Genomic DNA, 27500 nt, shown 5'->3' on the forward strand with positions numbered 1-27500 from the left:
GACCCACATCTCTTATCTGCCACCTCAGCAGTTTCCCGCCGTCCTCAAGGGAGCAATACTGTCAGTGATTGCACCTCCTGGCAGCCGTTTCGCGTCACACCGACTCGTGATTGAACACGTGGTTGGACTGCCAACAAGAATCACATTCACACCTATCCCACAGGTTAACACACGCACATAAACACATACATATACACACTTACATGCACACATGCATATACACAGACACCACTCATACACATACACACACAGCCTCGCGCATATACATGCATAAAAAACAGGCAAGACGCACTGATATCAGGTGTATAAAAGGACACATTTATCCCGCGCTTGGACACCAGGTCGGACAGGCTAAGACAACATCGGCCTTGACAGGGTGAACATCTTGACGAGAAGGCATGACCAACGTGATAGCAACACCGCGCAGAAATAGAATAACATAACGAAAAATGGTATGATTAATTCAGCGATTTGATATCAAGGTTTTTTTTTTATTTTTTATTACTCGTAACTAAAGCAGATGCTTCATTTATTTCATTTTATTTTTATTTTTTGCTTGGCCGCCATCTTTCTTTCCGTCAATGAACCTTCAAAACGATGGAAGACATTTTTCCCGATATAACCATTTCGTTCAATCGCCATTAGCTTTAAAGTCACTGTTCTTCACCATTTTACGTCCGATTAATTTGAAAATTGAAATTAATTTATTTAATCTAATTTTAATTAAACAACCATTTTTTTTAATTCGTCCCTCGCAGAATTATCCGTTTCCGAGATAACACTGAAAAAATAATACAAAACTAGATGTTTTAGCCAATAAAAAACAGGCACAAGTTATAGCCTTTTGACTTAGATTTAGTATTAATGCCAAATTGATGGTTAAATTTGTGCATATTTTTGCATAAATAGTAATCGTTATAAGTGCCTAGTTATACTTAATTTGCATCATATGGTTACCATCATACTTAGTTTGCTGCACCTTGTTATAACAAAGATCCATACATGCAGTCAGGTTGGTTTAGTAGTTTCTGAGAAAAAGTTAAACTTAAGTACATATTTCTATTAATTGCTTCCTATGTATCAAACGGATACCATAATATCTAATTCCCTGAACCTTATTATAACAAGGAACACCTGTTTGATATTGGTAATGAGTTCGTTGTTGGTGTTACAGGCGATACTGTATCCAGGACTCAGTAATCCATGTGGTTGAAATCAAACGAGGCAGATTTTAGAAAGAGGCTATGTTACGATTGATGGCATCATGGATTTCTCTGACACTTCTTGGCTTTCTCAGAATTGTTTTAAAACTTTTGCCACACATATGATCTTCCAGTAAGTAACACGTCCATTGGCCATAATAGTTTTGTTGTTTACAATACAGTTAATGTAGTACTGGCTTGTGTCAAGTAAAGGATGGAAGGTTAAGAATGGCAGGCTTCAAACTCATTGACTTTTATTGATAACGCGTTGCACCTGCATGCTAGCTGGGATCACGAGGTAGATCAGTACATGTTGAGTGTGAACCAGTTAACTGGGTGTTATCATCCCACACATACACATTAAAATAAATAAGGATGCAGTTTGTGAGTTACTTAATGGCAGGCAGTTAGTCTATCGCGATTCCAAGAAAAACTTCTCGTGGGGGCGACGAGAGATGGGGATGAATGACAGGTAAACCGATAGAAAATTTCTCACCCCCTTTCCAAGGACGAGCAGGTAAACAGGGGCGTGACTTCGACCGTAAAAACTGAATAAAGATTCAATTGTCCAGAGAAATGAGACTTGCGTCTGTCGCTATGCATAAAAGAGCCTTTGTTCCAATTGTGCCGATGTAGAAACACAAACCACTCGAGGACACGGTCAAGAGATGCGAAAAGAATATGAGACGGGTTGAGGTGCTGTACAGGTTAACATTAACGCAATATAAACAAACACGCAACATTATGTAACCTGCACGATGTTACCGTAAAAAATTGCCGTAATCAATGTCGTAACTAAAATATAAGTGTTTAAATACAGTACTTATCTTATAGCTAAATGTTTTGGTTTCGATTCTGGCTGATGACAACCAATTCATATTCCTTTTTAAAACTTTTGAAATCGCTGCTATATATTGGATGCAATATAATAATCATAAATAATTGGCTCTATAATAATAAATATGAAATCTGCATATATTAAAGTTTCATATTTAAGCGTATGTAACGACCAGGCAATGCCGGCGGCGTACTAATTTGAGATAAAAAGTAAATAGAGCGCTTTTTTTGACAACTCGGTAAAAACATTTTCTAGCGCGTTTGATCACCAAATAGTTGCAATAATTCCAAACAAAACAAAAAAAAATGGCGGACAAAATACGATTTTCCTTGTTATTTGTGTCTTATTGACGTCAATTTCGACCAAGAAAGTTTCAATACATTTTCTGATGCACAAAACACCTGCTGCTGATCTAATGCATATAATAGAAATCATGTAATTTCGCGATATACTAGCTTTTTATATCTGGAGTTGCCCGGTAATGTATTAACTAGTGACGGGATAATTGACATATATTTACTGATTCCGATACAATTACCAATTCCGATTCTGATTTTGCATAAGCCTTTAAATATTTAACTACAAAATTGTTATCTTTTCTCCGCTTACCGTAAAAACACATGGTAAATGTGCATGTATTTTCTGAAACGTAAAAATACTTTTTATGGTGAGGTGATCTATAGATTTAAGTTTTTCTGCTAGATTAATGTCAATAAATATTTATTATTTAAAAGTACATGGTAGTTTGCTTGAAGCATTGCTGGTAAATTAATATATGCACGTTTAAAAAGCCAAACGCAATGCGGAAAAGACTCGAATCACAAAAGTAAAGAAAAGAAAAACAAAGAAATAGATGTTCAAGTAGAGAAATGTCTGTTTATTAATCTACCATTCTTCGCCTCTTTATATAATTAATTTGCAACCATGTTGTTAGTATGTTGGTATGGAATTTTGATTAATTTCGGGGGAAAATATATCCCCTTTTCAAAAAGAAAACAAAAATATATTCAAGATGGCAGAAGAGAACAGGACTTCTTTTCCACATTGCTTTTGGCTTTTACAACTTCCATATATTCCTTTACCAGCAATGCTTCAAGCAAACTACCATTTACTTTTATATATATATATATATATATATATATATAACTATTTCATTTATTCACATAAATTTACTATACGAAAGTATAGATTTATGCGTAAACTTTAAGTATTTACTTCAAAAGTGCTCAATACGTAGGTAGAGCTAGTTAGTAATTTATAAAATATATATGGCGATTAAGCTACACTGAATATTCTGCGTTTCATCCAACTATAGGATTCGTCAGGCTTATGCGCATAAGCCTGACGAATCCTATAGTTGGATGAAACGCAGAATATTCAGTGTAGCTTAATCGCCATATATATTTTATAAATTACTATATATATATATATATATATATATATATATATATATATATATATATATATATAGTACTTATTAGCTATGTGTCGTTTGGCCATTTTATACCAAATGTCTACACACATAAGTCACCACGTGTTCGAGGTAGTTCCGTCTTCGTGAGACGTTAAAACACCAGATATTAAACGGGCTGCAGATAAACTACAATACCAATCGTGGAAATTCACCACATCCAGCGAGAACTCAAACCTCCTTTTACACATTCGTATTTAATAGATTTCAAAAAATGTTTCTATAAAATTACTTTATATAATTATTTTGCAACCAAGTTGTTGGTATGTCCGGTGTATATAAAGTCCGTTGGTGGTATGGGGCTTTGATTAATTTCGGGAGAAAATACCTCCATTTTAAAAAAAGAAAACAAAAAAGTATATTCAAGTTGGCGGAAGAGAACAACACTACAATTTTTTTTTAATTTATTCATCTAATATAAAATTTGGTTGAATTTGAGTTAAAATGCATACTAGCATTATCTTTTTAATTTTCGAATTTGGTCACCAATGATATGATTGGAATTATTCATTTGTAATTAAATCGTTCTATGTTTCCTTTATATGTACAATAGTTTCGTCGCTATTAATAATGAATTAACGTCCCAATCTTTTTTGCACTCAACCAACAGAGGTCTGGCTTGTGCTTTCTTTTTTCGGTCTTTCCATCCGCCGATAATTAAAGGAATCGTTTTTGGCATCAGAAAATAGGCATATTTTTTCCGATTTCGATACCAATTCCGATACTATAAAAGTTGTGATTTTTCTGATTCCCAATTCCGATTATTCGCCCGAATACCAGTATTTACGTAGGATTGTTTAACTTTTCTTTTTCAAACTATGCAATATTCTCGAAAATACTATAATATGGATTCTACTGTTCCCATAATGATTGAACTCATGCATTCATGACTTTCAATTTCCATGTCTTGTTTCAGATATTGACGGTGTGTGGCTCTAAGAAAGCAACCCCTGTCATGGACGTGGGTGAGAAGCATAGATGTTTCATTGAATTCTATTAAGCAGAGAAAATTGAACCGGCCAATATTCACGGCACCTGTTGTACGTTTACGAACCCGACACAGTTGACGTCATCACAGTAAGGAGATGGATATGTCGAATTCAGAGCGGCGGGAGAGATGGGAGTGTCAAAGCGCCTACCGGACTTTTACGATTGAGACATCAAAAGAGACTGACAAAAGTGGATTCCGAGTGGTGCTGACTATGTGGAAAAATAAATCCTGTAGCACAAAAATGGCTTGTTTTACTGGTACCACTCCCGTCTTCGTAATTTTTTTAATGTTTTAGTTTTTGAGTTTAAAAAAAATAGGAGGCAGTACTTTTGGAACGGCTGTCATATATACGCGATCATAAGGAGTGGGATTCTTACGGGGACAGAATTAGACAAAATATGGGGAGAAATCGAACTTATATATCTATGTTTTCAATAGTAGCATTATTATTGTCATTAAATATCATTTGCACTCTGGAATACGAATGAACACAAGTATCGCGTTGCAATGTCCTAATTCTAAATCGAAGCTAGATTCGGCCAGTGTAAATCGTATTAACCTCGTCGATATCCACGAAAAATTATAATGAAAAGTCGCAAGAGTATCAGCCTATTAGAATTCTTGTGTTGCAAACGATACATGTCAAGAATTGATTTAATTACTTATTATTTTAGTCGCTGAAAAAATATCTGATGAATATTTAAGTTTTAAACTAAAACGAATTAAGGAAATTGAAAATGAACTCTTTTCTTTTATTTCGATACTAGCATTTTAGCCCGGCGTTGCCCGGGTGTTTAGAGGTGTATGTTGAGCAAAAAAAAAAGAAAAAAAAGGGGGTCATTTTTTTTACTTTGATCCCTATTATGACCGCTTAACATTTATTGTTTTGGGCTCAAATCAAGTTATTAACTTAGATCCATGTCCAAGGAACTTATATCTGAAATTTCAAGTGTTTAGACCCAAAATTATCGAAGGAGTTTGGTAGAGAGCTCAAAAGTCAAATCGTTGAACTTTGACCCATTAACAGCCAAATTTCTGACCGAAAATGGATTACAAAGATTTTCCCTGTATATCGAATTTCGAGTGTGTAGACTTAAAATTGACAGAGTTATTGCGTAGGAAAATATACACAGATACACACACAGACATACACACAGACACGTTCACTTTTATATATAATAGATAAATTATTTTGTGACTCGTTATTAAATGAAAACGGTGTTGTTTTTTTTCTAATTAAGCTGACCGTTTATATACTTTAATAGTATGGTATATCAGGTTTTAGAAAGTTACATTGCCGAATGATACTTACATATGTATATATCTTTATGTCTATTTATCTTTTTAAATATCTGTATATCTATCTTGATATATATTTATTTATCTCTCTCTCTGAATGTTTTTCCTTTTGGGGAATAATCGAGCTCCTTAAAAACGAGGCTCTGGATTGAGACGACAATAAAAATTGCCTCAGTCAAAAAGGATTTCTCATTAACAAAGTATTTGTAATAGCAATACAAATACTACAAGGTGGAACGATAAAATTGTCTCCCTAGAAAAGACGATATGATTTCATTTCCGTTTGATGAAAACTGTGTTTTTTTTTATTATTACAGACCATCTACTAGTTTGCCAGTTATGCCCAAATGCCAAGAGATATAGGAGCCTTCTATCCTATCATTTCTGAAAGTGACACAATGTTCAACGAGTGAGATTGGAGATGCGCCGCTGTACAACTCATGCTCTCTACCGATCCAAGTTATGACAACAAGACCATTGCCGGCATCCTCAAATGCATCAATGGATTGCCACAAATGAAAGAGATGTATTCAGGGTGATGAAAACAAAGTTTCCGGTCACATTATGCCACCTCACATCTTCGAAGTCGGATTGAACGTTAACACTAAAGTGTAATTGGATGTGCTGAAGAGTGCGGTGGTCCCTTCGTGCAAGCAGGTGGCCGCTGGCAGACTCTCGATGTGGCAACAGGATTCGACATGGGCCCACAAGTCGAATGAAACCCAGAATTGGCTTCAAAAGGAGTGCTACGACTTTGTACTCTCCTCTCAGCTCCCCACCTCCCCCAACCTGAACACGCTGGACTACCTCGTTTGGTCCTACGTTGAGAACATCACCACCATGACCTTTCACAACAAAGCCAGTGTGATCGCCGCTATCCGCCGAGTATTCGCCGAGTTCCCGCCAGCGTTTATGGAAAAAATATGCTCACAGTTCTAGACCCGTGTCGAGGCGGTGATTGAGGCTGAAGGCAGCTACGCTGAATAGATGTTAGCTCTATTACATAATCAGGTTATCTGAATTGATTTTTTACAATTAAAGTTTAAAAATAAAACTGTAGTTTTTTTTTTCTTTAGGGGAGACAACTGCATCGTTCCACCCTGTTCACTATTTATCATAACCAAAAAGCCAATCCTCGTTAAATATTGGAAAATTTTAAATTTATAGAAGATTTGTCTTCAATAATTGTCTATTAAAAATAAAATGGCAAATAACGAGAGTTTGATAGAATATCACTCGTTTCTCAACTTATTTTCTAATAGCATTCTTAGCGATAAAGATGGCGTTGTCACGTGATATATGACGAGCCAATCAAATCGACCGTTTCTTCAGTGTCGGGCTTCATGACTTCGGGCAATCTGACGACCAGGAATGAATTAGCAAGCGATTCTAATTTAATTTTTGGGAAGGACTTGATAGAATTTGGAGAAAATGATATGAGGGTCGGGGATTTCTAATCAATGATGTAATGGGGATTGGAGGAGAAATGTGGTGTGTGTTGTGGTCGGGGTAGATTACAGGGTCAGAGTAAAATGAGGAATGAATTAAAGAGAATCTGGAAAGAAGAGACGGATGCTGATCGATGAGGGAAAAGTTCAAAGGGGAGGAGATGAGGATATCGAGAATGGGTAGAGGAAATGAAAAGGGATAGGAAATATGGAGAGTACGAGAAGAGAGTGTGAGAAAATTGTAGGGTTTGGAGTTAGGAGAAAAGGGGAAGGGGTTAAGAAAGAAAAGAAAATAATAAAGGATAAAGAGGGGTAAAAAAAAGAGGGAAAATGGCTGAAGAAAGGAAAACACAACACAAAAACTAGAAGAAACAGAACAACGAGAAAAAAGAAGTGATAAAGACGATAATTTACTAAAAACACTCGACTAGCTACAACCACTATATATTGATTTCTCTCACTCTCTATCTGTGCCTAAATCTAAATGCAGATTCCATGAACAAATCTTCTTTCCCAAAACTGCCTCCCCCCATGGAACACTGTTCTGCTGGCTTGCTTCACAGTTGAATACAACATGGTAGCCTTCAAGTCCAGTGTAAACAAGTTCTTATAGAGTTGTCCTCATAAATAATCAAATTACAACCCAATTTACACCATTAACGATTACTAAAGTACCATCTTGCATTCATTAACCCTTATCCTCGAGTGGCCTTCGGGCCTTGATAAGGGGTAACTCCCAAGTAAAAAAAATGGGGAAGAGAAAGTTAAAGAAAAAGAACAAGAAGAATAAAACGAAAAACAAGAAAAAAATGAAAAAAAAGAAAGGAAGGTGAAAAGCAGGAATAAAAAGAGGGAAGAAGAGAAGAAAGGAAAAAAGAATAGAAAGAGGGCTGAAGTGATAAGATGAAGCAAAAGAGAAAAAAGGTAGAAGATAATTCGTAGTAGGAGGAGGAGGAGGAGGAGGAGAAGAAGGAGAAGAGAAAAAAAGAAGATGCAGATGAGGAAGATGCAGAGGGAACGGAGAATAAACTGAGAAAACAAAAGAAACGAATTGGATAATTATGGCTGAAGAAGAAAAGAAAGAAGGAAAAGAGAACAAGGAAGAGAAGGGAAAGACGAAGAGAGAGGAGAGAGTTGAAAAAGAACGAACGAAAAGAAGAGCACAAAAAAGAACGAAATAAATAATATGAGATAAAAATCGAAAAAGAAAGTAGATGAAGAATAAAGATGAAAGGGATAAGCTAAAAAGAGATCAAGGAAGAAGGAAAGTAGTAGTAGTAGTAGTAGTAGTAGTAGTATGAGAAGAAGAAGAAGAAGAAGAAGAAGAAATAAAAGAAGAAGAAAAGAAAAAAAGGAAAAGAAGAAGAAAAAAGAAAAATAAAGAGAGAAAAAGAAGTAGAAGAAAGAGAAGAAGAAAAACGAAAGTAGAAAACGAAGAAAAAGAAGAAGAAGAAGAAGAAGAAGAAGAAAGAGAAGCAGAAAAACAAACGAAAAAGATAAAGAAGGGGAAAAACGAGTAGAAGAAAGGGGAAAAAGAAGAAGAAACAGAAGAAGAAAAATAAATTAGAAAAAGAAGAAATAGAAGAAGAAAAAGAAGAAAGAGAAGAAGAAGAAAAAAAGAAGAAAGAGAAGAAGAAGAAAAAGAAGAAGGTAAAAAGCAAGCAAAGAAGAAGAATGCAAATAAAGAAAAGATGATGAAGATGAAGAAGAAAAAGAAGGAGTTGGAGAAGTGGAAACGGAAAATTGGAAGAAAGAGAAAACGAATGACTTAAAAATTAATAAGAATGGAAAAGAAGAAATCAAGATTCGAAGAATGCGTGAAATCTCTCTCTCTCTCTCTCTCTCTCTCTCTCTCTATCTATCTATCTCTCTCTATCTATCTATCTCTCTCTATCTCTCTCTCTATCTATCTATCTCTCTCTCTATCTATCTCTCTCTCTATCTATCTCTCTCTCTCTATCTATCTATCTCTCTCTCTATCTCTCTCTATCTATCTATCTCTCTCTCTCTCTCTATCTATCTATCTCTCTCTCTATCTATCTCTCTCTCTATCTATCTCTCTATATATATATATCTCTCTCTATCTATCTCTCTCTATCTATCTATCTCTGTCTCTCTCTCTATCTCTCTCTATCTATCTATCTCTCTCTCTATCTATCTATCTATCTATCTCTCTCTCTATCTCTCTCTATCTCTCTCTCTCTCTCTCTCTCTCTCTCTATCTGGCATTATATAAAAGTGACTTCGTGTGTGGGAGAGTTCCTTCAAATAGGTTCTGTAACGGCTGAGCCTATCTTTTGCAAATTTCACACAAAGCTAATTTATATGTTTGGCAGTGTTCTTAGATATGTTTTGTACAAACATTCAGTCGATAAGTATCGAAAATAAAAAAATATTAAAAAAAAAAACGATCTTAAAATCAGTCTTCCTTTCTTATAGATAAAAAATAATTTTACCGGCAAGGAAGATAATAAAATTTATACAAATCATTTGTTCTGAAAAATAAAAAAAAAAACTGAATTATTGATATCTGGAGATATAGGTTAGTGGTAGAGCATTCAACTACAGATCGAATGATCCCCTGTTTAAGCTCATGTGTACCTCCTCAACATGTTATTTTAATTTTCTGTTCCTATTAATGAATTCAATATACGATAAAAGAAAAGGATCCATTTAAAATCGTCGCAAATTATTTCTTCGTTTGTATATTTTAAAACGAAACATATAAAAAGAAGTGTCTTTTCCAGGGCATTCATCATCAAGCCGAAATATCAGCTGACGTGATATTGTAAACAAACACAGACGGAATCTGATGAATGATATTATTTATTTTAATTATTTTGTTTTTAAATTTTATTTGTTTATTTTATTTTACTTTTTGTGAATTTGTCCAACTGGTAAATTATTCCTCGTAATATAAAATAATAAATTGATTTAATAATAATACATACGTAATCTGCATAAATTAAAATATCATGTTCGAGTGTATTTTACGACCGGGCAACGCCGAGCGTCCAGCTAGTAAAGTAAAAGATGTCGTAGAAGAAGAAAAAAAAGCAGCAGTAGAAAAAAGAAATAAAATAGAACGAGACGGAAGAAGAAGAAGAAGAAGAAGAAGAAGAAGAAGAAGAAGAAGAAGAAGAAGAAGAAGGGGAACGACCACCAGAAGAATGCGGAGAACGAAGAGAAGGGAAACACTGAGAAGAAGAAGAAGAAGAAGAAGAAGAAGAAGAAGAAGAAGAAGAAGAAGGGACGACCATCAAAAGAAGGCGGACAAGGAAGAGAAGGGAAAAATGAGAAGAAGAAGAAGAAGAAGAAGAAGAAGAAGGGGGACGACCAATCAAAAGGAGGCGAACAGGGAAAAGAAGGGAAAAAATGAGAAGAAGAAGAAGAAAAAGAAGAAGAAGAAGAGGAAGAAGAAGAAGAAAAAGGGAAGGGGGGCAACGCCCATCAAAAGGATGCGGAGAAGTAAGAGAAGGGGAAAAAATGAAAAGAAAAAAAAAAACAGTACGCATGCAGAAAAGAAAAAGAAGGATGAGAAGAGGAGAGGGAGAAAGTGAAGAAGAAAATGTGGGCAAATCAGGAAGAAAGTAAAGAATAAAAAAAGAAGAGGAAAACAGAGATATGAAAAAGAAAAAAAGAAAGTCCCGCCTAAAATGTTAAAGTGTTTATTCTTATTGTCAGTTTCTGAGACAACTTGACCTTAACTGACCCCAATGAACGAACAAACCAAGCAATCATTAATTCGATTCCAATCAACTGATCGCCACTTAATCATTCATCAATGATTTCAACTCAAATCTTAATTGTTTTTGCGACAATCGATCACGTTTTTTTTTCTTTTCATGAAATATCGATGAAATGTGATTTCGATTCCTAAATCAATAATTTAATCATTTTTCTCCATCGAATAAATCTTAAACCGACAAAAGAAAACGATTTAATAATGCATGGTAAAACGATAAAATTGCCGCCCTAGAAAAGACGACATAATTCCATTTCCGTTAAATGAAAGCCGGATTTCTTTTCATGTTGCAGACCATCTACTAGTTGGCCAGAGGTGTACACATCCCAAGAGCGATACGAGCCTTCGCTCATGGCTAGAAACTGATACAATGTTCAACGAGCGAGATCAGAGATGCGCCGCTGTATAACTCGTGCTCTCTACCGATCCAAGTTATGGCAACAAAACTATTGTCAGCACCTTCAAAATGCAAATCCGAACGTCTCAACGCTCAGCTGAACGAAGTTTTCGGTCACGGTTATGGTGTGGTTTCAAGTGAGTGTCACATCATGCCACCTCCCATCTTCGAAGTCGGCTTAAGAGTAAACACCAAAGTGTGCCTGGATTTTCTGAAGATTGTGGTGATGTTACATCGACCGAAACGTGGAATACAAATAGAACAGATTATTTAAACTTAAAACACTTAAAAACATTCCATTTTTACCTCCCCCCTCACGAGTATAAACTTAAGAGTTTTTTTTTAATGTGGAATAAATTCATCTGCCTAAAAAAAACAATATGGATTGGGATAGAAATAAAAATTGCCTTAGTTTAGATGAATTTCCCCTTTACGAAACGAGGAGAGAACATATGAAGTAATGTATCAGAACAGATACTGCACTTTACTCATTGCCAGAGTGCTAAGGAATATACATTTAAATTGATAGATTAAAGAACGCAATGGTCTAAACTTACCGAATTGGTTGTGTTGGATGCTGAGTGTGGATATGTTGTCCCAACATTACTTGTGCCTGGTCCTGAAGATTTTCAACTTGATGCGGATCCTTCAAGCCGCGAGTGTCTGGAAATTTAAAAAAGACACAAAATTAAAACGATATAAAAGTTGAATGCAAAAACACTTGAAACGATTTTTTAAAATCGAAGAAAATCTTTTAAAAGTTTCTATTAAAAGAATCAAGAATAGAACGAAAATTTCGTTTTCTTAACAATAACTTTTTTGGTTGTGTTATGTTGATTAATCAGACTATTATTCTCATATTGAGTGTTATTAGCACAATGTTTCGGTCGCTGCTACCTGCGACCTTCTTCGGGTGTTGAAAACATGCTTCTTTTCCTACTAAGGAACGAGGGGGTTGGCATGTTCTCAATACCCAAAGAAGGTCGCAGGCTGTAGCGACTGACGCGTTGTGCTAATAACACCCAATATGAGAATAATAGTCCGATTTATCAGCATAACACAAGTATTCACACCTCATCTCCAAAATTCAGAATTTCTATAAAAATTGCTGCTTAAACCCACACACACAGACATAACTTAAAAGCCGATCCTTCAAGCCGTGAGTGTCTGGAAATTAAAAAAAGGCACAAAATTGAAACGCTTTACAAGTTGAATGCAAATATAATTGAAACGATTTTATAAAATTAAAGAAAATCTTTAAAAGTTTCTACTAAAAGAATCCAGAATAGAACGACTATTTCGTTTTCTAAACAAAATAAAAAGTTCTGCCTAAAACACACACACACAAACAGACATAACTTGAATGCCTGCTAGACACTATCTTCGACTGTCTAAGGTCTCTCTGCACAGGAAGTAGTAAGGAAAACCTGATCTTAGGATAAGTTTCCTACAAGTAAACCATGACTAAATATTCCAAATCACATTGGATTCACAGCTAAAATAAGATCTTCTCAATATAGAAAATCTACACTATTTTTTTAATGAATAATGGTGCAGCTTTTCCAAATGATGCTACTTCAAATAACAGCACGAAGTTGGATACTCCACCAGACAAAGAGAATTCTTGTTCTGGGATCCAGAAAGACCAAGAGATCTCAAGAGAAATATGTTACCACGTATTTAAATGGTAAAAAATATATTCCCAACTACTTTACGAAGTGTTTGCGAAGTTAATGAAATCGTTAATGTAATAATCGAATATCGATGTGTCTTGAATACATATCAAGTGTCTCAGATATGGAACATCTTCATTTCTTAGAACTTAAACCGAAGTGAAATGAGTCAAGAGAATTCACATAATATATATATATATATATATATATATATATATATATATATATATATAAAATAACAATTACAATAATTCTACCAAGGTAATTAAAATGGTAAACTTAAAATATATTATAAATATTAAAGAGTTAATATTTACAAGTAAAGTGATCTCAACCAGATGTAAAAGCTCAATAAAACCGAAAAGGAAATAGAGCTTATAATATAAACAAATGATTAATAAAACATGTTAAAAGACATCTTGAAAAAGAGTTAAAAACATATTTAATTTTAAAAAGGAAGCACAAGATAAGTGGATAGTCCTTAATCCGCGGAGTTTCGAAGAAATACTCTCCTTCTCATCAGAGGGCAGGAATTAGAAAAATGCGGGATCGGATTTTGCATGTAAAAGTATTTAATGAAACTACAAGTAAGTCACAGATCTTACTTTTTTTATATTTTATAACTTACTAACTAGCTCTACCTACGTATTGAACACTTTTGAAGTAAATACTTAAAGTTTACGCATAAATTTATGCTTTCGTATATTAATTTTATGTGAGTAAATTAAGTAGTTTTTTATAATTTATAAGCTTCGTTTATTTCCTGGATATTTTCCATTACAGCTGTTTCATTAGTGGGAAGGCAATTTTACGATTTATGTGTCCATAAAAATATTCTGCCCCATCAACTTCTTCAGATTTTTTTCCATTAGATTTTTGCAACAAAAGGTATATTTTTAACATGCTGAACATCGTATTCGGGTAAAAAAGTCTTCCAAAATACTGCTTCCTCACTTCCGCCATCTTTTTGTATATATATATATATATATATATATATATATATATATATATATATATATATATATATATATATACACACTTGAGCAAAAAACATGGGCCAAACAAATATTATACGTTTTATTGCACTAAAAGCTATATTGAACAAAGAACAATTGAATAAGAAAACTTAAACGAGACTAATAACACAGAACAGGACATTTACTTGAATAAATTCTTAGGATGGAATCGTATTTCGTTTTGATTTCTTTAAAAGATCAATCGTTTTAGACATGCTCTCAAACAAAGTGGAACACTGTGAAGAGAAGATGCTATTCCATTCTCTTTGCACAGCTTCAAACAGTTTGTCATTGTTCAAAAACGTTATTCCAGTAAATGCACGAGATATTTTGGACCAAAAATTCTCGATTGGGTTTAAATTGGGCCTTTGACCTGGCCAAAATATCAAATCAATTGAGTTGTCAGAAAACCATTTTTCTGTGATTTTAGCAGTATGTGCAGGGGCATTATCATGTTGAAAAATAATATTCTGGGATATTCCCAGCTTCTGAATAGTTAGTAACAGTCCTGTTTCTAACATCCGTATGTATTCCTTTGCATTGATCGACTTTTCACATCTAATAAGTTCCCCAACTCCTGCTGCAGTAAAAGGTTTGAAAATATATATGGAAATCAAGCTACAAAGAATGTTCGCGTTTCAACCCTGTGTCTTTCATGAAATTGTAGACAACGTAAAACAAATACAGATATACATGTATTTATTTGTCTGTTCAGTAAGGAAAAACGGATAGATAGATAGATAGATAGATAGATAGATAGATAGATAAAGTTATCGGTATAAAAAGCAAAAATTTTCACAAAAAAATAAATAGATGAAAAAAATATTCGGAAAAGGAAAAATTAAATAAAAAGGAAATTGAAAGTTTAAAAACGACACAAGCTAAATAAAAAAAAATTATAAAACTGATTTTTAAAAAATGGCAAACGGTAAACAATAGCGTTGACTTTTCGATGAAGAAATGGAGTTATTGGCGCGAAACGGAATGACAGTGGCGCCACCTGGTAGTCTTCCCTGCTGATCGTTTATAACTTTAAGCCTTGCAGGTTTTAAGATGGAATAAAACATAAAAGCAGAGAAATACGAAATTGGTGAGAAGTTTTAGCTTGAATGGCAATAAGGGGAGGGGGGCCGTTCAAAAGTTTGAAATAAGGTTAAGACAAAAAACAAAATGAAAAAATTAAAAGAAACAAAATACGAAACGAAATAAAATTGGAGGCAAAGTGGATAAAAAGAAATAAAATTGGATATTGGAGATGAGAACTTGTATAAAGAAAGCGCCTGTAGGGTCACTCGAAAAATAAAAATCGAGATAAAACGAAACGTAACATGCGAAATAATAGGGCAACTTAAAAAGGGCAAGACAGACTTTAGGAATTAAAACTGAATCGGTTGTGAACCGTGAAATAACACAAAGTTGCAATATTCAAACGCAACCAGAATTCTAAAAGCAAGGGCACTCGGCTGCATTCCCAGAGGCACAACTTAGTAAGAACAAAAGCCATTCGAGGATAAAAATTGAATAAGATTGCCAGTTATATGGTATACAGTACTATTATTGTAACAAAGCCGCTGACACTGCGTTAGCAGCAGAAGATATGTGCAAATGACCAAGCCGGCTGCGCGATGTGACAGCAGAGATAAAAAGAACACACGTGTTCAGAAACGAGTTCGAGATGTGTTCGAGACACGAGATGAGACGACAGAAATAGACGTGTTATACATGTGGTCAGAAGGAAAGACGTGTCCTGAGTATGGTTGGAAAAAAAAAGAACATTGGAGTACGAGAAGACTTTTTGAACAAAAGGCAAAGCGTTATTATGGAAAGTAGATGTAGATATCTTATATGAACTATTTCAACTGAAAAAAGTCGAATCATTTCCTTGTCTTTGTTTCCTTGCAACTGTCTTCATACAACGTGTGGGTCCTCAGGGTTTTCATGTAACGAATAAGTTACATTATGATATATATATATATATATATATATATATATATATATATATATATATATATATATATATATATACTGAACACCAAAAAGAGTCCTCTTAAAAAACCGTTAGGATAGCGGAAAACAATAAGAAATAACAACGTTTCAAAAAACGCTAGAAAACAAAAAAACGCCAACAACAAATCTAATATATATATATATATATATATATATATATATGTGTGTGTGTGTGTGTGTGTGTGTGTGTGTGTGTGTGTGTGTGTATGATACTTAAGTATTCTTGTTTTGCTTTTGTCAAGTTTATTTGAACAAAATTGCAGTCAGATCGACCCAGTAGTTAACACGAAAATTTTCTAGGGTAAAGGTGTATCGTGCTCACTAATCTATTAATCCTTCACTATGTATCAAGCGGATACCATAGTACTTAGTTCGCTTCATCTTATTTTTAGAATTCCATATACAATTGCATGCAAATTCTCAGTCAGATCAGCCAAAACCTTTCCAAGAAAAAAGTGTCCCAAAATCTAATAAACATCTCACTCTCGCGGTGTTACAGTTTTTCTTTTCCTTCCTGAAACGACAATAGAATTAGTATTTTATTGTATTTTATTTTTGGTACTGTGACTTTAAAGTATTTTATTGTATTTTATTTTTTGTACTGTGACTTTAAAGTATTTTATTGTATTTTATTTTTGTATTGTGACTTTAAAGTATTTTATTGTATTTTATTTTTTGTACTGTGACTTTAAAGTATTTTATTGTATTTTATTTTTTGTACTGTGACTTTAAAGTATTTTATTGTATTTTATTTTTGTACTGTGACTTTAAAGTATTTTATTGTATTTTATTTTTTGTACTGTGACTTTAAAGTATTTTATTGTATTTTATTTTTTGTACTGTGACTTTAAAGTATTTTATTGTATTTTATTTTTTGTACTGTGACTTTAAAGAATTTTATTGTATTTTATTTTTGGTACTGTGACATTAAAATATTTTATTGTATTTTATTTTTTGTACTGTGACTTTAAAGTATTTTATTGTATTTTATTTTTTGTACTGTGACTTTAAAGTATTTTATTGTATTTTATGTTTTGTACTGTGACTTTAAAGTATTTTATTGTATTTTATTTTTTGTACTGTGACTTTAAAGTATTTTATTGTATTTTATTTTTTGTACTGTGACTTTAAAGTATTTAATTGTATTTTATTTTTTGTACTGTGACTTTTAAGTATTTTATTGTATTTTATTTTTTGTACTGTGCCTTTAAAGTATTTTATTGTATTTTATTTTATGTACTGTGACTTTAAAGTATGTTGTTGTATTTTATTTTTTGTACTGTTACTTTAAAGTATTTAATTGTATTTTATTTTTCGTACTGTGACTTTAAATTATTTTATTGTATTGTATTTTTGTAATATGACTTTAAAGTATTTAATTGTATTTTATTTTTGGTACTGTGACTTTAAAGTATTTTATTGTATTTTATTTTTTGTAATATGACTTCAAAGTATTTTATTGTATTTTATTTTTTATACTATGACTTAAAAGTACTTTATTGTATTTTATTTTTTGTAATATGACTTTAAAGTATTTTATTGTATTTTATTTTTGGTACTGTGACTTTAAAGTATTTTATTGTATTTTATTTTTTGTAATATGACTTTAAAGTATTTTATTGTGTTTTATTTTTGGTACTGTGACTTTAAAGTATTTTATTGTATTTTATTTTTGTACTGTTACTTTAAAGTATTTTATTGTATTTTATTTTTTGTGACTATAAAGTATTTTATTGTATTTTATTTTTTGTACTGTGACTTTAAAGTATTTTATTGTATTTTATTTTTGTGACTATAAAGTATTTTATTGTATTTTATTTTTGTACTGTGACTTTAAAGTATTTTATTGTATTCGTTTTTTTGTACTGTGACTTTAAAGTATTTAATTGTATTTTATTTTTGGTACTGTGACTTTAAATTATTTTATTGTATTTTATTTTTTGTAATATGACTTTAAAGTATTTTATTGTATTTTATTTTTTGTATTGTGACTTTAAAGTATTTTATTGTATTTTATTTTTGTAATGTGACTTTAAAGTATTTAATTGTATTTTATTTTTTGTACTGTGACTTTAAAGTTTTTTATTGTATTTTATTATTTGTAATATGACTATAAAGTATTTTATTGTATTTTATTTTTTGTACTATGAATATATAATATTTTTTTTATTTTATTTTTTGTAATATGACTTTAAAGTATTTAATTGTGTTTTATTTTTTGTACTGTGACCTTCAATTATGTTATTGTATTTTATTTTTTGTAATATGACTTTAAAGTATTTTATTGTGTTTTATTTTTTATACTGTGACTTTAAAGTATTTTATTTTTTTGTACTATGACTTTAAAGTATTTTATTGTATTTTATTTTTTGTACTGTGACTTTACAGTATTTTATTGTATTTTATTTTTGTACTGTCGCTTTAATGTATTTTATTGTATTTTATTTTTTGTACTGTGACTTTAAAGTATTTTATTGTATTTTATTTTTTGGACTGTTATTTAAACTATTTTATTGTATTTTATTTTTTGTGACTTTAAAGTATTTTATTGTATTTTATTTTTTGTACTGTGACTTTAAAGTATTTTATTGTATTTTTTTGTAACTGTGACTTTAAAGTATTTTATTTATTGTATATCATGTTTTGTACTGTGATTTATAGTATTTTATTGTATTTCATTTTTGTACTGTGACTTTAAATTATTTTATTGTATTTTATTTTCGTACTGTGACTTTAAAGTATTTTATTGTATTTTTTGTACTGTGACTTTAATGTATTTTATTGTATTTTATTTTTTGTGACTTTAAAGTATTTTATTGTATTTTATTTTTTTTGACTTTAAAGTATTTTATTGTATTTTATTTTTTGTACTGTGACTTTAAAATATTTTATTGTATTTTATTTTTTGTACTGTGACTTTAAAGTATTTTATTGTATTTTATTTTTTGTACTGTGACTTTTAAGTATTTTATTGTATTTTATTTTTTGTACTGTGACTTTAAAGTATTTTATTGTATTTTATTTTTTGTACTGTGACTTTAAAATATTTTATTGTATTTTATTTTTTGTACTGTGACTTTAAAGTATTTTATTGTATTTTATTTTTTGTACTGTGACTTTTAAGTATTTTATTGTATTTTATTTTTTGTACTGTGACTTTAAAGTATTTTATTGTATTTTATTTTTTGTACTGTGACTTTAAATTATTTTATTGTATTTTATGTTTTGTACTGTGACTTTAAATTATTTTATTGTATTTTTTGTGACTTTAAAGTATTTTATTGTATTTTTTGTATTGTGACTTTAAATTATTTTATTGTATTTTATTTTTTGTGACTTTAAAGTATTTTATTGTATTTTATTTTTTGTGACTTTCAACGAATTCCGTTTCTGCTTTCACCTTTAGTCCTTTTCTTTTAAATGATAAATGGAGTTTTATTGCTCTCTGATGAGTTGTTTGGTAAACTAATCAACAAAACACGTGTAAGATGTACCATATATAAAATAAAATGATATGGATATGTTATAGATATACTTGTCGTATTTCCATTGTTTACACACTATATATATTTATATATATATATATATATATATATATATATATATATATATATATATATATATATATATATATATATATACGTTTTATTTTTTATTACCGTATCTTTCTGTTAAGTTACATTATTGTTTCAGCTACACGGTCGTTTTGTTTTTGGCCGTCTGTAGCTTCCTCAGACTTTTACAGAAAAGTCTGAGGAAGCTACAGACTGCCAAAAAACGGCCGTGTAGCTGAAACAATAATGTAACTTAACAGAAAGATAAGGTAATAAAAAATAAAACGCATATATGCTCTACACCAGTATTGAGCACTTTCTTCAGTTTTTATTAATTACCATCTGGTTTGCTTTTCTCTAAAAATCAGGGAAAATAACTCTCTTTGGAAACTCTGGATTAAACTCTGGATTAACAAGATTTGGTTAGAGAACTCGGGTTTGTATTAATGTACACATAGATTCGAAAAAGTTGTCAAAAAACAAATTTATAACAAATAAATGTTATCAAAGGCAAGATAAGTTACTTTTCTACCTAACTGGATATGTTTTCAGTGTTTTTATTTAATGTACCATGTTTATTTAGATCGAAAAACATACTGTGTTTACCGATGTATTGGAAAATTTAAAATGGCACCCGACTCTCTCTTTAACACGGTAAGTTTGGGGAAAGGTGCTATAAATATAAAACTAGACAAAATACTGTTTGAAACTCGCTCAATATATGTTACCGTGACATAGGTTGACATATATTCGGTGGAATTTAATAGTATTTTGTCTATTTTATTATTTATAACACCTTTTCCCAAACTTAACATATGTAAATTTGAGTTTTGCACAATGCAAAAAAAAAAGAAGAAATGACTAAGTCCATCATCTGCCTCCGCACTCCATTTAGCCCCAAAAGTCCCCAAGGCCTTAACATATTTAAATTTGAGTTAAGCACCATGCAAAATCGCTAAATAGACATACACAGAAAATTTGGGACAAATATGGTAAAATAGTCACAAAAATGGAGTGTTTTTATTAGCCCTAAAATAGTCCCTGGGGCACACCCAAGAGTTATCGCGAAATATAGACAAACAAAATTATATAGAAATCAGTTAATTAACACTTTTCAGAAAGTTTTTAAAACATCTAAGGCATCAATTTCTTTTAATAAGCACAAAAGTGTCAATTTTAGCCATTTTAACCCGAAAGGCACCTCTAGGAGCGCAACTGGAGTTTTCCCGGAAAATCCGTTCTGTTACGTATTTTATTCATATCATGTTTAATGTTTGTGCAAAATTTCAAAAAATTCCGAGACGTAGTTATTGAAGATAGCGCGAACAGATGAACGGCGAACGGAGGGACAGACGAACGGGCAAGGGTGAATTTACCAAAAAGTGGAACGTTTCTTACCGTATTCATCACGTCTAAATATGTAAATGTCTGAGGCAGTTGTCTGATTTGTTATTTGCTTTCGTGCTTCCTTCTCACTAGTTGAAATGGTTTTGTTTGAGGGCTAGAGAAAGGCACGTGTTTTACTCGCTAACATTCATTATTATTAAACTGAATGAAACTAAATTGTCCAGGAGAGGGCAAAATATCTTTAGAGACATTCAGATTTTGAAGGCTAACGATCGAGGCTCATAAAACACTTCGCCATTTTGAAAAAAGAAATGTCACTTTTTTATTCTTCTTGGCTTATATATCTTATTCTTCGAATAAATAAAAAAATATATATTTATATATTTATATAAAAAACATGTATTTTTGTTTTTTGTTCCATTTATTTATTCGTTTATTAATTCAATATTTTCCCCTCTCGGCGCCGAGTCGATCGTTTCTTTGTAGGATTTTTGCAATCTTGATTTGTTTGGAATTTTGACTCGCGGCAGACGAGCATCTTGAAGCAGACGATAAAGCAACCAAAATGGAAGAGATAAATAGTAAAAAATAAAAAAATAAGCAAGAAAATTTGTGGGAAAAAATGCAAATCTGAATTCGCCATCGAGACAGTGAATTACGAAACAAATTTTGTTCATTTTTTTTTTTTTTTTTTGTAATATTGCAAAATAAATAAAGTAAACTATAGCCAAGGCACTCTGAGAGCGGATAAATCCGCTAAAGACCAAACTTTTGATCAGTTATATTGATGAATCAGAATACAAAACACCCCTTTCAGCATTTGCATGGATTTTTAAAGAAAAGCACACCAGAACACATAGTAGAAAGTACATATTGTGTTTATTTTCAGCAGTTGTTTCTGTATTTATTAAACTTTCGATTAATCCTAGTTATATGCTGGTAACATTAAAAGCAACAATGTTTTTATTCTACAGATTTGAAATTTGGTAGATAGGATATCCAGACGTGTGAAAAACATTTTAATCGGTTTTTATCCGGAAAAAAGGGCTGCTAAGGGGGTACAAATTGAAAAAATGGTACTTGCGGGGGTCATCGGATTTTTATCTGTTTGTCAACTGTTTTACGAGGTTTGAAAACACTTTTTAAATCGTAGCAAGCTGGTCTAATGGTTATCGTACTGGATTCACTGTCTTTAGGTTTTGGTTTTGATCTTAGCTCGAGTATACTTCTGTACTTACAAGAACTGAGTTGTTTAGAAGAAAACATTATACTCGCATGTATCAGGGTTTTTTTTTTTCGTTTTTTATAAAAGATTTAAACGTTACGTTTAATACCGGGAAACGACGGGTACACATTCTAGTACATCTATATATCTATTAAAGTGAGAATTTGTGCGAGGACAATCCTCAACCTATATACTCCACGAATTTTTATCTACAGACTAGAAATTTAGTATATAGAATATTCAGACACGTGGTAAACTTTTAATCCGTTTTCATCCAGAAAAAGGGTTGCTAAGGGGTAATTGATACATGGGAGTTATCGGTTTTTATCTGTTTACTAACTGTTTCACGAATGTGCATGCGTGAATAGTCTACATTACAGATTACTTATGTTAAGAATAATTAGGTTTGAAAACACCTATAAAGAACGTGTTATGCTGGTCTAATGGCTATCGCACTTGACTCACTGTCTTTAGGTTTTGGTTTCCATCTCAGCTCGAGCATTTTTCCTTTTTCCTTTTTTTTACAAGAGGTGAACGGTTTAGAAAAAAAAATTACCCGCATGCACATGTCTTAGTTTCTGTATAAATTAAAATATAATATTTATGTGAGCAACGTCGGCAACTTGCTATTATATTTATAAAAGTGAGAATGTGTGCGTGTGAAGACAATTTCCAACCTATATGCTAAATGAATTCTTGATTTTTAGACTTGAAATTTGGTATATAGGGTATTCAGACACGTGGAACACATTTTAAGTTGTAAAAATTGAAAAATTGGTACTTGGGAGGTCATCGGTTTTTTTATTTTTTGTCAAGTGTTTCACGAATACGCATGCGTGAATCGTTCACATTATTTGAAGAATAAGTAGGCTTGAAAACACCCCCTAAAGATCGTTGCAAACTGGCCGGATGGTTATCGTACTTTTGTAAATTTTTTATTTTATTTATGTTTTTTTTACATGGAAGTCACCACTTATCAAGGCCCGGAAGCCACTCGGGGATAAGGGTTATTGCGTGTACAGTAATCAATGGCATAGTACCGTAGTAATCGTTAGTATTGGAGATTTGATAAAGTGTCTTATTTAAGGGGGCGGTTCATCAGGAATTTGTTTATGTTGGACTTCAAGACATCGAAGTTGTAGTCAGGTGGGAAACAGGCAAACGGAATAGAGTTCCACAGGTGTGCACTTCTAAGAATGAAAATTTGTTCATGGAGTCTACTTGAATACTATTTTTAGGTTTTGGTTTTAATCTCAGCTTGAGTAACATTTTTATTTACAATAAGTGAACTGTTTAGAAATCGCATATCTGCAGGCACAAAAATAGTCACAAAAATGGAATATTTTTTATTAGCCCTAAAATAGTCCCTGAGGCACACCCAAGAGTTATCGCGAAATATAGATAAACAAAATTATATAGAAATCAGTTAATTAAAACTTTCTGGTATTTCTGTTTATAACAAATAAGAATTATGAATTATGTCGGCATTAAATGACCCAAATGTGGTTGATATGCCGTAATACAAAACAAAACAAAAAATAATAATTAAAGTATAATATTTACGCGTATTTTAAAACCGGGCAACGTCGGGCGGCATGCTAGTGTAAAATAAAAGTGAAACATGTGTCGACTACAACAATAACTTAAGGAAGACGATCTACACTATTAAAAGCGAATAATGAGCCTATTTTTGATTTACTTACACGCGTCAAAGGAGCGGCCTAGTTACACAGCAACATATTGTCAGTTCTTTTCGAAAAAGGCGGCAAACGTGAGGCGTTTTTAGAGGCGCGCGCAGCGAAAATTAAAGTATTCAGCCATCTTGCTTTTAGCCGATGCCTTTCTCATTGGTTGTCTCTTTTAATCGGTATTCGAGAAGGGGGGGATCTCAGTCTGCTATTCTTTCTTTCGCTTACGGACAATAAAACATTAATTCCGAGAAAAGCGAAGGGCATAGCACAGCCTTTTGTCTTTGAATGGATCGATTCTCCACGATCATTCGAAACCACTTTCATTCATATGCAATTTACCATGAAATCAAGATTAAATATAAAAACAGAACATAAAAATGAAAGAATTAAATAAAAACCAGTGGAAAATATATTGTCGCTATTAACAGAATAAAAAATAATAATAATAAATACTACGAGTTATATCCAGATTCCAAATCTTGAGGTTAGTGCTACATTTAGTAATACTGATTGTCCTATATCTGTGATTAAAAACTGTTTTGCAAACGTGTATAACAGTATTACGTTCGTGCGAATACAAATCGATACATATACGAGGAGCGTTCCAAAAGTAATGCCTCATATGTATATAGTCTTGGAAGTTTTAAACCTTTAAAACTATGTATTAAACTTATTTAATTTTATATTTTTTACCATTCGTTGCAAAACTATTTAGTCAGTAAGTCATTTAATCACCTGCAATCGCTGCATCCAATTGCATTTCAGCGATCATCAGTTGTCGACCATAAAACTGTTTGGAGATTTAAAAACAAAACAGTATATTAAATCATGGTTCCCCAGCAGTGTTGATCAAGCATCACTTCTCTTAATCACAAAACAGAGGGGATTGAAAGTCGCATCTCTCGGTGTGAAACTCTAAGACATGGATGTATATCACAAGCAGAAAGTCTTAATTGTAATTGCTGGTGAAAAGATCATTAATAATGACAGTGATTTGATCGGGCACTTCAATAATACACACAAATGCTTATATATATATATATATATATATTTGTTACCAAGTAAGATCTTTGGCTTACTTGTTGTTTCATCAAATACTTTTGCATGCAAAATCCGATCCTGCATTTTGCTAATTCCTACCCTCTGATGAGAAAGAAAGTATTTCTTTGAAACTCCGCGGATTAAGGACTATTCACTTATCAAGTGTTTCCTTTTCAGATTAAATATGTTTTTAACTCTTTTTCAAAGTGGTTTTTAACATGTTTTATTAACTGTTTGCTCGTATATATATATATATATGTATATATATATATATATATATATATATATATATATATATATATATATATATATATATAGTCTTGGAAGTTTTGAACCTTTAAAACTATGTATTAAACTTATTTAATGTTATATTTTTTACCATTCGTTGCAAAACTATTTAGTCAGTAAGTCATTTAATCACCTGCAATCGCTGCATCCAATTGCATTTCAGCGATCATCAGTTGTCGACCATAAAACTGTTTGGAGATTTAAAAACAAAACAGTATATTAAATCATGGTTCCCCAGCAGTGTTGATCAAGCATCACCTCTCTTAATCACAAAACAAAAAATCTTCCGAATATTGGATCTAGTTTCTTAATTCAGTCTCTTATATTCGGATGGAGCTATTACCCCCTAATATTATTAGTACTTTATTTGATATATATATATATACAATTTTATTTACTGATTTAAAATGTATAACAGTTTAAAATAATTATATATACATTTTTTTATATATTATTAATGTAGTTTTGGATTTCCATTTATTAATATATATTTGATTAGTTTTATACGATTTCAGAGCATCAGGATAACAAAGCTGAATGTAATAGACCAACATTTTCAGAATCTTGTAGGTTATTGTTTTAACTTTAATATTAAAACCATGCACACAGGCAATAAAAAGAAAGTCCGCACTGGTTATTTTTTTTAATTGGCGTGTGTTACAGAAAGGGCTCGGTCTAAACCGGGTTGACATGCTAGTATACATATGTGTATATGTGTATATACATATATGTATTTATATGAAAAAAATGTGGCACGCGTCTGCGGATGGAATGTGTGGAATATGACAGCTAAATCAAAATTGTTTCAATATTTCTCACGAATGTAAACTGAATTTGTTATCGCTTGAGAAGGAATGTAGCAATTAAAGGAATCTGGTTATGTTGATGTTTTTAAAAGTTGACAGAAAAAGTGACACAAAAAGATTGGCAGATTGAGATATACCCCTTTCTGTCTCTTTCCCACTCTTCTCTCTCCAACATAATAGAGAAACAACGAGGAATAAAAACGGACTGTTGCTTATACCAAATGTGTTTTTGTATATTTGAATTCAAGAAAAAAGATTCATAATATAATACGTGAACACTAAAATATTTCAATTAAAAGTTAAATATGAACAGGTAAAATTATAAGGGAATAAAAGACGAATCAAATGAAACATAGGTTGTTTAAACAGTTACATTAAATTTAGCTCAAACTAGCATTTCAGCCCGGCGTTGCCCGGGTGTTTGGAGGTTATGTTAAGCAAAAAAAAAAAAGCGGTAAAAATTTTAAACTTTGACCCTATTATGACCCCTTAACATTTATTGTTCGCGGCTTAAATCAAGTTATTAAGTTAGATCCATGTCCATGGAACCTATATCTAAAATTTCAAGTGTTTAGACCCAAAATTGGCGGAGAAGTTTGGTAGAGTTTTGAAACGTCACGAAAAACGGATTACAAAGATTTTCTCAAATCTCAGTACGTTATATAGCAAATTTCGAGTCTGCAGACTTAAAATTGACAGAGTTATTGCTTAGAGAAATGCACACAGACACACACACGTTCATTTTAATATACATATATATATATATATATATATATATATATATAGGGAGAGAGAGAGAGAGAGAGAGAGAGAGAGATTTGTAGTTTTTGAAAAAATTACAAGTGCGCCTTTCTTTTTGCCGGCACTTTAAGTAAATTGCAGGCATTTTTTAAAATTATGTCGTCCTTCTTATGCTGATGCATCTTAAGAATAACATTGTCTACAGTTTCTAAACTAAACCCATTATTTTAAAATTTTTCAATAATTTGTACAGAAAAAAGACGACTAACGAAGTGTTTTATTACATGGATACATTCATTTGTACTAGTTCTATGTAAATGTATACGTTTATTCAGGGGCATTACGGTTTCCCTTACATAGTATAAATTACATTTACAGGACAATGTAAACTAATGTATATAATATATAATAGACTATCCCATCGATTTGATGTATGAGGCTCCACCACAACAACCAAGTTGTTCGGAAATCCATACAGATGATTTGTTTATAGTGGTGAAGGCTTTGCGTAGAACAAACCACATTTTTGGTTTTGCCGCTAATCTTTGTCGGTCAAGATGACTGCCACAAGGCAGAGTATACGCAGGTTTTTACATCAATGGTTTCATTTTCCTAGATGTATATCTAAGCAAAAACTGCGTATGCATCTCTCCCAGTGAATTAATGCGACCCCAGATACGAACCTGGAATTTTTTACGACACGACGTGATACATACAGCA

The 27500-nt window shown here is 31.9% G+C and overlaps 1 protein-coding gene across 1 annotated transcript in view; it reads right to left on the bottom strand.

The window, feature by feature from the left end:
• Positions 1 to 27500, bottom strand: part of LOC145249762 (photoreceptor-specific nuclear receptor-like) — a 446605-nt gene that overhangs the window by 20604 nt on the left and 398501 nt on the right. The window contains exon 7 of the mRNA XM_080111683.1: positions 11949 to 12054. Within this exon, the coding sequence (XP_079967809.1) occupies positions 11949 to 12054 (106 nt within the window). The remainder of the gene's footprint in view (positions 1 to 11948; positions 12055 to 27500) is intronic.

The sequence above is a fragment of the Euprymna scolopes genome, chromosome 28 (genome assembly GCF_053919585.1).
Source record: "Euprymna scolopes isolate OS-2025 chromosome 28, ASM5391958v1, whole genome shotgun sequence".
Classification (NCBI taxonomy): domain Eukaryota; kingdom Metazoa; phylum Mollusca; class Cephalopoda; order Sepiida; family Sepiolidae; genus Euprymna; species Euprymna scolopes.